The sequence below is a fragment of the Dreissena polymorpha genome, chromosome 2 (assembly GCF_020536995.1).
Source record: "Dreissena polymorpha isolate Duluth1 chromosome 2, UMN_Dpol_1.0, whole genome shotgun sequence".
Taxonomy (NCBI): Eukaryota; Metazoa; Mollusca; class Bivalvia; order Myida; family Dreissenidae; genus Dreissena; species Dreissena polymorpha.
In genome coordinates this window covers 82,509,802-82,521,494 of record NC_068356.1, presented here as the reverse complement: position 1 = coordinate 82,521,494, position 11,693 = coordinate 82,509,802, and the positions used below count along the sequence as shown (strand labels likewise).

The 11,693-nt window shown below is 34.9% G+C and overlaps 1 protein-coding gene across 7 annotated transcripts in view; it reads right to left on the bottom strand.

Annotated features, from left to right (window-relative positions):
• LOC127867807 (trichohyalin-like) overlaps positions 1 to 11,693 on the bottom strand; it is a 291,013-nt gene that overhangs the window by 184,939 nt on the left and 94,381 nt on the right. For 5 of the 7 annotated variants that reach the window (XM_052409267.1, XM_052409272.1, XM_052409270.1 and 2 more), the window contains one exon: positions 5,891 to 11,664. In XM_052409267.1, coding sequence (XP_052265227.1) covers positions 11,541 to 11,664 — 124 coding nt within the window. In that variant the 3' untranslated portion in view covers positions 5,891 to 11,540. Of the gene's footprint in view, positions 1 to 5,890; positions 11,665 to 11,693 lie in introns of those variants that run through there. The other 2 variants (XR_008043665.1, XR_008043666.1) reach the window with 1 other exon arrangement.

Genomic DNA, 11,693 nt, shown 5'->3' with positions numbered 1-11,693 from the left:
AGTTCTTTAGGATTAGAATACTGAAAGTAGAGGGTAACGTTGCCTGGGAAAGAAATGTTGACAATGGCCTTGAACAAAGTTGGAAGAGAGAACAGACTGTTGAAGATCAGAGATTCAATTTAGAGAAGTCTGCATGGGAACAAGTTGGAGGAAAGGTGCAGGAAAAGTGTTGCAAGGTGGAATTGAATGGTTGCAAAGTGGGACATCAAAATGTCTGTGATCTATCTGATGAAAAGGTTAGGGAAGGATTGCAAGATAGACTCGTTGAACGTCAGTCACTGAAGCCAGTAGTTTAAATACTAGAGCTTTGTCACAGACGTGACGTATACCCCCACGTGCCGCATTGACACAGACTATTTTGCACGCTGTCTTTACAAAACAAGAGAATCTAATTTATGGCAATTTTTATGCCCCCAATGTGGTGGTGGTGGTGGTGGTGGTGGTGGTGGTAGTGGTGGTGGTGGTGGTGGTAGTGGCAGAAGAAATAGTAAGTAGAAGTAGTAGTAGTAGAAGTGTAGTAGTAGTAGTAGTAGTAGTAGTAGTAGTAGTAGTAGTAGTAGTAGTAGTAGTAGTAGTAGTAGTAGTAGTAGTAGTAGTAATAGAGTAGTAGTAGTAGTAGGTGGTGGTGGTGTTAGCAGAAGAATAGTAGTAGTAGTAGTAGTAGTAGTAGTAGTAGTAGTAGTAGTAGTAGTAGTAGTAGTAGTAGTAGTAGTAGAAGTAGTAGTAGTAGTAGTAGTAGTAGTAGTAGTCGTAGTAGTAGTAGTAGTAGTAGTAAGAGCAGTAGTAGAGCAGTAGTATAAGTAGTAGTAGTAGTAGAAGTAGTAGTAGTAGTAGTAGTAGTAGTAGTAGTAGTAGTAGTAGTAGTAGAGCAGTAGTAGTAGTAGAAGTAGGAGTAGTAGCAGTAGTAGTAGTAGTAGCAGTAGAAGTAAGTAGTAGTAGTAGTAGTAGTAGTAGTAGTAGTAGCAGTAGTAGTAGTAGAAGTAGTAGTAGTAGTAGAAGCAGCAGCAGCAGCAGCTGCAGCAGCAGCAGCTGCAGCAGCAGCAGCAGCAGCAGTAGTAGCAGTAGTAGTAGTAGTAATAGTAGTAGTAGTAGTAGTAGTAGTAGTAGTAGTAGTAGTAGTAGTAGTAGTAATAGTTTGCATTACAAAAATGCAGTTAGCCTTACATTTGGTAAAATTTAAATATATTACAAGGGAGGCAAATCTGTAACAATAAATTTAAACTTATTGCATTTGTTTCCCCTGTAGTGTATTACCTCCCCTGTCCTGCTTATATTTATATTAATTAACAACATTTAACATTAACACAATATTTAACATACAAAATATACAAAAAATCTCATATTCTGATAATATTTTTATGCCCCCAAAACATAGGTCAGAAGTTGTATCTAGACATTATCTAGGTCAAGTTCGAATATGGGTCATGCCGGGTCAAAAACTAGGTTACGGGGTCATTTAGTGCATTTCAATAACTTCTATCAAAGCGTTTATAGGGGGCATATGTCATCCTATGGTGACAGCACTTGTTAAGAATTATTATGCCATTATCATTTATAGCCATTTTGACCTTTGAACTCTTGAATTCTTCCACATGACACGCAGTCCAATGACTGTGAACAAATTTAATGTACAGAGTCATTTTAAAATCTCACAATGAATGACATAGTTATGGTCCAGACAAGATCATTTATGGCCATTTTTGACCTTTGAACTCAAAGTGTGACCTTGACCTTGGAGATATCGACGCAATTCTTTCGCGCGAAACACCGTCCAATGATGGTGAACAAATGTGTCACAGGATTTTAAAATCTCACAATTAACGACATAGTTATGGCCCGGACAAGCTCATTAATGGCCATTTTTGACCTTTGAACTCAAAGTGTGACCTTGACCTTGGAGATATCGACGTAATTCTTTCGCGCGACACACCGTTCAATGATGGTGAACACATGAGCCAAATGATTTTTAAATCTCACAATGAACCACATAATTATGGCCCGGACAAGCTCATGTATGGCCATTTTTGACCTTTGAACTCAAAGTGTGACCTTGACCTTGGAGATATCGACGTAATTCTTTCGCGCGACACACCGTCCAATGATGGTGAACAAATGTGTCGAATGATTTTAAATTATCACAATGAACAACATAGTAATGGCCTGGACAAGCTCATTTATGGCCATTTTTGACCTTTGAACTTTAAGTGTGACCTTGACCTTCAAGATATCTACGTAATTCTTCCGCGCAACACACCGTCCATTGATGGTGAACAAATGTGCCAAATGATTTTAAAATCTTACAATGAATGACATTGTTATGGCCCGGACAAGCTAATTTATGATCTTTGAACTCAAAGTGTGACCTTGACCTTGAAGATATCAACGTAATCATTTCGCGCGACACACAGTCCAATGATGGTGAACACATTTTCCAAATGATTTTAAAATCTCACCATAAATGACAAAGTTATGGCCTGGACAAGCATTTGACCTTTAAACTCCAAGTGTGACCTTGACATTGGAGATATCAAAGTACTTTTTTCAGACGACACATCGTCCTATCATGGTGAACAAATGTACTAAGTCATTTTAAAATCTAACGATAAATGACATAGTTATGACCCTGACAAACTTTCGGTTTAAAACACACAAAGTGACCCCATGACCTAGTTTTTGACCTGGCATGACCCATATTAAAACTTGACCTAGACATCATCTAGATACAACTTGTGACCAAGTTTGGTGAAGATCAGATGAAATTTAGGGACAGACCGACAAAGTGACTCCTATATAGCCCCCATTACCAGTAATGGGGGTATAACGAGGGCAACTGCCTGTCATCAGGAAATTAATCAATGTGACCAGCAGACAAATAAGGAATACATGGCGGCTGAGAATAATTATGACAACCATAAATCTGAGCCTTGATATATAAAAACCCAACCCTGTGGTTTACTTATTAAGATCGAAACAGATGAACCTATAAAATACAAATACAAATAAATACATGTCACTTATATAGCGCAAAAATTATAATTAAATTTTTCTATTGCGCTTTACAAACACTGCACATTGGTTATCCGTGAAAAAGATTGAACAAATGAGTTTTAAGTCTTGATCTAAACAGCCCTCATTGTCAATGATTTTTAAGTGGCTTGGTAGATTGTTCCACCACTTCAGGCCAACAACAGCTAAAGAACTATCCGCCATCTTAGTTCGCCTCCTGGGAATAACAAGATTACAGTCACTTTGTGATCGAAGTCTATACCGACTGCTTTCTGGGACAAACATTTCTTGCAAGTAACCAGGAGCATAACCATGGACAACACGAAAGACCATAACCAGTACTTTGTACATGATTCTAGCTTTAACTGGTAGCCAGTGGAGTTGTTTCAAGAGTTCAGTACTTGGTTGATCAAATGACGCATTCAGGACCACTCTTGCGGCATGATTTTGAGTGCGTTGAAGCTTTTGAATTTGGTGAGCTGGCAGATCGGTGAATAAACCATTGCAAAAGTCAATATGGGAGTGTACAAGACCATGCACTAACACCTCGGCTGACTTCTGTGTCAAATGCCTGTGTATAGCTTTTAAATTACGCAATTGCATTTGGGCAATTCGGCACTTTTTCGTGATGTGAAGGTCAAGGTTAAGAGTGTTGGTCATTGTAACACCAAGATCTCTCACATGGTCTACTAACTTAACCATGCATCCTCCAACACTTACACTTGATATGGACATTTTAGATATTTGTTGCCTTGTTCCGTATAAAATGATTTCTGTTTTTGATTTCAGCTTGAAAGTTGTCATCCAGTTTATAATATCATTGAGACACTTATCAAGTTGTAGAATGTATGCTTCATTTTCATGATTTCCTGCCTGAATCTTGAAGGCAATCTTGTGGTCGTCTGCATAGCCATACAGATCAGCTGGATACTTCTGAACCACCTTGATAAGGGCCCATATATACAGAGTGAAAATCACTGGTCCAGCACAGGAGCCTTTGGGGATGCCGAATCTCAAAGGCTCAGTGTCAGATGAAGATTGTTTTATCAAAACTTTCATTGTTCTGTTAGTCAGGTATGACTCAATCCATTTTAATGGGGTACTTTGGATTCCAAACTCATTTTGGAGAATTTGAATAAGAATAGGAATATCAATAGTGTCAAACGCAGCTAAAACCTGAACCAATAGATAAACTACATAGTCCAAAGATGGAATCAAACTATGTGAACTCAGCAGTAGTAGGCTGGACACATGTTACTATAAAATGTGAACCTAAATAATCATATGAAGGTACTTTCCAATTAACATATTAGTGGACAAATTATGAAGTAGGTTACATTTCAGGTTTTAATAAAGCACACTATTTTGCAGAACCGTATCATTTTACGTCAAATTCTTGGATAAACATACAAGTAATGGTTGAACTGGTAAGTTACAGAAATTAAAATCCATGCCTTTAGTTATTAATGGATTGCTGTTGCGTTTAGTAGTACATTTTCTATGTAAATTTCCGACAAAACAAAAATTGTTAAAAAAACTCATGTAAATAATAATAACAAGAACTGTCTCGATAGGATGACACATGCCCTCAAAAAACGCTTTGTTATGTAAGACAGCTAAATAACAGAACAAATTTTCGAAACCTAAATGCCGATCCTAACTTCAAGATCATGGCCACAGGGGTCAAGATGTGTGTGGTCTTTTCCATATACACATGCATACTAAATATGAAGGTTACATCCGAAGCGACATAGAAGTTATGAGCATTTTTCAAAACCTAAACGCAGATTTCCAAACCTAAATGCGGACCCTCAGTTGAAGGTCAAGGTCAAAGGGATCAGAATTTGTGTGGGTATGGAAAGGCCTTGTCCATATACACATGCATACCAAATATGAAGGTTACATCTGAAGCGACATAGAAGGTATGAGCATTTTTCGAAACCTCAACGCTAAGTGTGACGGATAGACAGATGGACGGACAGGCGATCACTATATGCCCACCTTTGGGGCATAAAAATACAATTTTTAATTATAATGGTTAATTATAATTATAAGTCAGGACTGTTATAAATGACTACCAGAATGAAAATAAAATGTGTTGTTTTTCCCCGTCCTATTCAACACCATTTCAAAATATGGCAAGGGTCAGTTAACCTACACTTCAACACCGTTATTTCGAAGTCGTCGGGACCGTTAAAAAAACTTCGGATTAACGATAATTCGAAATAAACATTTGACAGAAGACTTATTTGATTCCTTAAAAATAAAACGTTGTGGAATTCGCATGGTTCGGTTACATGCTTACTTAAAAACGTAAACTAGTCAGATAGCAATAGATTTCTACTCGTAACAAACGGGGGAATAAAACGATTCTTTTTCTTGTTTTTATTTTTCTCTTATTACAGAACATATAAAATAAAACGAATAACACAAATTATCAGACATACATACATATGAATACATTTTCGGAAATGAATTAACCTTTTTTTTTTTAAATAATACGCGATGTCTCTCTGAACATCGGCGTTCGCGCAGACGACAGGGGTGTAATTATCGGCTTTTGACGCGCGACGACAAAGGTGTGAAATTACGCTCAGTATTTTGCAGTTTTGACTTCGAATTAATGATTGATAATTAGGTGCGAATTATAGTGTTGGGACCGACAGAATCACTTCGAATTAACGATTTCTTCGGTTTAACGAAGTTCGGATTAACAATGAAATTTTACATTTAACAAACAAGAATCAAAATCGGGACCCGAAAAATACTTCGAAATAACGGTGACTTCGGATTATCGGTGTTCGAAATAACGGTGTTGAAGTGTATTTACACTTTTTGGGTAAGCTGGTTTATAAAAATGAAAAGAAACAAAACAACCAAAACATACATTTATAAATCAATTTATTTGCATAGGCTACTGGTACTCCTACTTCAGGTAAGTTTGCTTAATACACAATCTTAAAGAACTGTACATTTCAACAAAATAATGGCTGTACATGTGTAAACAACATAATTCCAGTGCATATGTCAACAACTAAATCGAAAATACACTTGCTAAAAGTACAAATCTTCACATGTCCATCAAACAAGAAAAGAAGCATTCTTTTCACTGGAAAACTTTAGGTATAATAACACTTAAGTTCTAAAGGTTGCACAAATTATTTACAATTGTCTTCATTTGTTTTGTTTACAGATTTCTACAGCAGGCGATTCTTCATGCAATGTGTTGCATCGATAGATAAGTGAAAGCAAAATGATTCTTTATTTTCAATCTACAGTCAATCTTATAAAAACTGATACATCAAACCAATGTACAAAGTTCATAATTATTAATGCCTGTTTAAAGCATATTAGTATTCACTTAAACCATGTGATAACACAGAAGAAAGTAATATTTCACAACCAGTTACATATCAACAACAAACAACCCTGATGCGGACTTCACAACCAAAACAATAATAAAAAAGAAATGTATTCTAAGGATACAGATGCCCTGACTAAATTTCGCCCGAAACTGAGCCGAGTATTGTTTGCCAGACATAATGTAAACAGTTAATATACAGGTCCTTTGTATCTGTTGCTACTCATTAAGCCTCTTTCATATGAGACATAATAACATTTGTAAGCTTTGTTTGATGTTTGATGGTACATGTACATGCAACATGCTGTCTGACAAGGATGAAAGATTTTGCCAATGAACTATAAAGGATTAGACCATAGTCATATGAATATCTTTTACTACTACTATATTAAATGGACTATGAACAAACTTCAAGGGTCCACGACACATTTCAATACAAACATGTACTTTCACAAAATACAAACAAGGACTAAGCAAAAACTCCATGAGTCCACTGTGACCTTGTTTAGAAGACAGCGACAAGTACACAACACATCTTCTCAATATGAGGATCATTTGTGGCAATTAATTGCGAAATCCCATCATGTAATACAAATTTATGGGCACAAAATATACCACACCAACACGGACAGAGTTAATACTATGCGCTTCAGTCATTATCATAGCGGGGGTATAAAAAATATAAAAGTATACCCAATTATTTATTCTGTAAATGCTAACATGTGGCAATAAATCATGTAAACAAATATCATAATACTCTATTGTTATACAACTGTACATTTTTTATTCACAGAGGCGAATCTTGCCTTCGAAAAGAAACTAAAGCAATACACATTTCTCCACGTGAATCCAAACAGATGTTGATAAAATAACACGTCAAAATATGACAAAAACCAGTTATTGAACTAACAATGTAATTAATAAAGTAAACACAAAAATTACCTATGGCTGACACTCACATAGAGTCATGACAACCAATATTTTTGCTCTTTATTTCAAAGAAGGATTTTCAAAGTAGCCAAGAATTTCTTGTGTGTTACAAATTGTTGTTTTATGCTATTTGAATGTATAGTAAAGTAACAGGGTGTACAAGCCTTTTTTATACAAAAATCTGATCTTCGACCTCAAAGTATGACCTAGACCTTGAAGAAACCAACTATATGTTTGCATTTTAAAATCCTTTTACTCAAAGTCAAGGTAAAGAGCAGACAAGCCCTTTTTTGACAATTAAGAGCTGTATTTTTACCTATCAATTCAAACATTGAACTTGAAGATGGCCACATAGTTTTTTCACCTCAAACATCAGCTAATTGCTGAACTTAAAATTCTTCCTTGAATAATAGTCCTTACAAGTTTCAGGACAGAGTGATTTCTTTTGGTGGAATGTAATAATGCATCATACAACTTTAATTTATTTACAGGTGAAACTTTATTACTTTTTTTCTATTTTTAGCTCACCTGTCAAAAAGTGACATGGTGAGCTTATGTGACCGTGTGATGTCCGGCTTCCGTTGTGCGTGTGTCCGTCAACAATTTGTTTGTGTAGACAGTAGAGGTCACAGTTTTCATCCAATCTTTATGAACTTTGGTCAGAATGTTTATCTTGATGAAATCTGGGTTGGGATTGTATTTGGGTCATCTGGGGTCAAAAACTAGGTCACTATGTCAAATAATAGAAAAACCTTGTGTAGACAATAGAAGTCACTGTTTTCATCCAATCTTTATGAAATTTGGTCAGAATGTTTATCTTGATGAAATCTGGGTTGGGATTGTATTATTTGGGTCATCTGGGGTCAAAAACTAGGTCACTAGGTCAAATAATAGACAAGGGACAAAATTGTCACAAAACCAGGTTTTGATTGTGAAAAAAAATCTGATAAAGGGAGAAAACTCAAACTGAACTTTTGAAATGAACAAACAATATTAACCCCCTTTGTAAGTTTGTTTTTAAAAAAAATCTATTTTTAGTCGTGGCGACCTTGACATTGAAGATATTGACGTGATTCTTTCGTGCGACACACCGTCCCATGATGGTGAACAAATGTGCCAAATGATTTTAAAATCTCACAATGAATGACATAGTTATGGCCAAGACAAGCTCATTTATGGCCATTTTTGACCTTTGAACTCAAAGTGTGACCTTGACCTTAGAGATATTGACGTAATTATTTCGCGCGACACACCGTCCAATGATGGTGAACAAATGTGCCAAATTAATTTAAAATCTGACAATGAACGACATAGTTATGGCCCGGACAAGCTTGTTCCACCCGCCCGCCAGCCAGCCAGCCCGCCCGCATTCGCCAATCTAATAACCAGTTTTTTCCTTCGGAAAACCTGGTTAAAAACCTGGTTAAAAAACCTTGTGTAGACAATAGAGGTCACAGTTTTCATCCAATCTTTATGAAATTTTGTCAGAATGTTTATCTTGATGAAATCTGGGTTGGGATTGTATTTGGGTCATCTGGGGTCAAAAACTAGGTCACTAGGTCAAATAATAGAAAAACCTTGTGTAGACAATAGAGGTCACAGTTTTCATCCAATCGTTATGAAATTTGGTTAGAATGTTTATCTTGATGAAATCTGGGTTGGGATTGTATTTGGGTCATCTGGGGTCAAAAACTAGGTCTCTAGGTCCAATAATAGAAAAAACTTTTGGAGACAATAGAGGTCACAGTTTTCATCCAATCTTTATGAAATTTGGTCAGAATGTTAATCTTGATGAAATCTGGGTTGGGATTGTATTTTGGTCATCTGGGGTCAAAAACTAGGTCACTAGGTCAAATAATAGAAAAAACTTGTGTAGACAATAGAATGTTTATCTTGATAATATCTGATTTTGGATCGTATATGGGTCATCTGGGGTCAAAAATTAGGTCACCAGGCCAATTCTAGTAAAACCTTGTGTAGATGAAAGGGGTCACAGTTTTCATCACGTCTTAATGAAATTTTGTCAAAATGTATTAATTAATGAAATCTGGCTGGGGATTGTATATGGGTATGATAGAATTTAAGTTGATGTAGCAAGGTTAGTCAGGTGAGCGATTCAGGGCCATCATGGCCCTCTTGTTAACAAATTAGAACCAAGCTACTGTGTTGATTTGATGCCTTTCTATTATGTTATATCACAAAATAACATAACATATTGGTTATTCTAATTAATACTGAATCAATGGTTCCCTTTTTGGTCATTCTTTGGTGGTTTGCCAAAGATGAAAAAAAATATATATATAAAAAAAATGATCCAATGTCAGTTGTGACAAATTAAATATTGTTTGCAATACAATGATATACAGACATATCAAATGTACATTTGATTAGTATAATATGACATGTAGCAAGTATAAAAAAATAAGAATTAACAAAAATTGACGGTTATATCTTACAACAAGAGATTCTTATACCCGTGAATGGATGGACCTTTGTAAACTTGGAGATTCATGGGTTTTACTGAGGTTTATAGCTGCTTCAAACTGACGTGAATTCAGTGAATAGTCAAGCTATACATTTGAGTTTATAGTGGTATATGTGTGGACAATATTAAAGTAAAACAGTTTTAACACCACACAGCAACAAGTGCAAGTTAGAGAAGTAAGTAACTTTATATTGAGTAAAAGGCTCAAAAGTACCACTATTAATAATGTGAGATTTGCCATTAATTGCAGTGAATTCTGTCCATGTTTGTTCAAAAGGACTTATGTTAAAAGCTATTTCTGTCTGCGCATGTATCTATTGTAAAAGAATTCATATAAATATACAACAGAAATCATACAAGAAAAAAGTAATTTCATTTCAGTCTCATAAATGATAATTTGTTGTTAATAATGACAAGATCCTCTATTACATGGATATTTAAAGAAAAGTAAGTAGATATATATCTAGGAATGGGATGGTATTACTGAAGAACTTATAAGAATGTAATAAGTAGTAGGATTGTAAAATAACTTAAAAGCAATCATAGACGCCTGTGCACTTAAATGATAATAATTGATATAAAAAGAAATTGTATATAAGACAAGTTCTGCTAACAACGATCATCAAAGACTAATATAGAAGAGTTTTCTTCTGATAACTCAACAAAAACAATTCTAATTCTAAAAAATAGCTTTATCAGCTCGAGGGTTTTATGAACCAATTTAAGTGAGCAAATGACAGAAAAAAATGAAAGAAATCATTGCAGTATTGTAAACAAAATAATAAACCAATTCTTGTTTAACATAAAACTGATCCTTACAATTGTAAAATAAAAACCTCAAAATTAAATGGTTTACTGAAAATTTACTACATAAATTTGTTGCTTAATTGCGCCATCTTGATGCAGGCATAATGTTAAACAACTAAGTAATTATACTACACTTTTTATTCATTTTTAAAAATTTGGTCATGGAGATTCAAAAGCTATTCAAAAAGAGCTCAACATTCATACATCAAGAATCCATACATGCGTCTTTTTGACTTCAACATTCAGCTCAAACTTTATCTAAATGTTTGCATTTATATGCATGCAACATTTGCAAACAAAACTACATAAAATAAATAGCAACTTTAAAAAAGTAAATCTAGCCATTACTTTTATGTACAGAACACTCATATAGCCAAAGAACATATGGACATAAAAACAGCACAAATACAGAATATTGTGACCATGTAAAAAAATCTTCCAAGACAAAAGCACAAGGGTTCTAAATTTAAAACCTGTTCATTTATAGTCCAGAAATTTATACCTGTACAGGCAACATATCACAGATAATAAATAAAATATGCTCACAAACCTTGCTACTTCTACACCTGTTGATATCTTAGAATAATAACATTATCCAACTAGACAGCCAATAATAGTATTTACACTTTTTACACAAAACAACAGTACTACAAATTGATTCTAAAAAGAGAGGTGACTGCAAAGTCTCAATCATTATAGACATTTTCAGGCTATTTAGTTTTCGAAAAGATAAAAGGAAATTTTATTGCCCATAATATCTGTTAAATCACACATTCTGCAGAATAAATATAATAAGTAAATACCTGTTATTAATTAAAATAATGTAAAAATTCAATTTCAATACGTGTTTTTTTTTAAGTATGGTACTGTGATTTAAAAGAATGTAATGACATGTAAATGCTTCTAAATGTACACATAAATATGAAACTACAATTCCAGGGCAATGCATCGCTAGAATTTCCTGACACGTATTTCGTTGTTTTCATCAAGCTCAAGTCGCACACCGCCTGCAGGCCGTGTTGGCGTGGAACACGAGACTGGTTCTGACACCTTGTTCTCTCCATTTAGACTGTGTCTGAGCTACTGAGTTAAGGAAACTTTTAC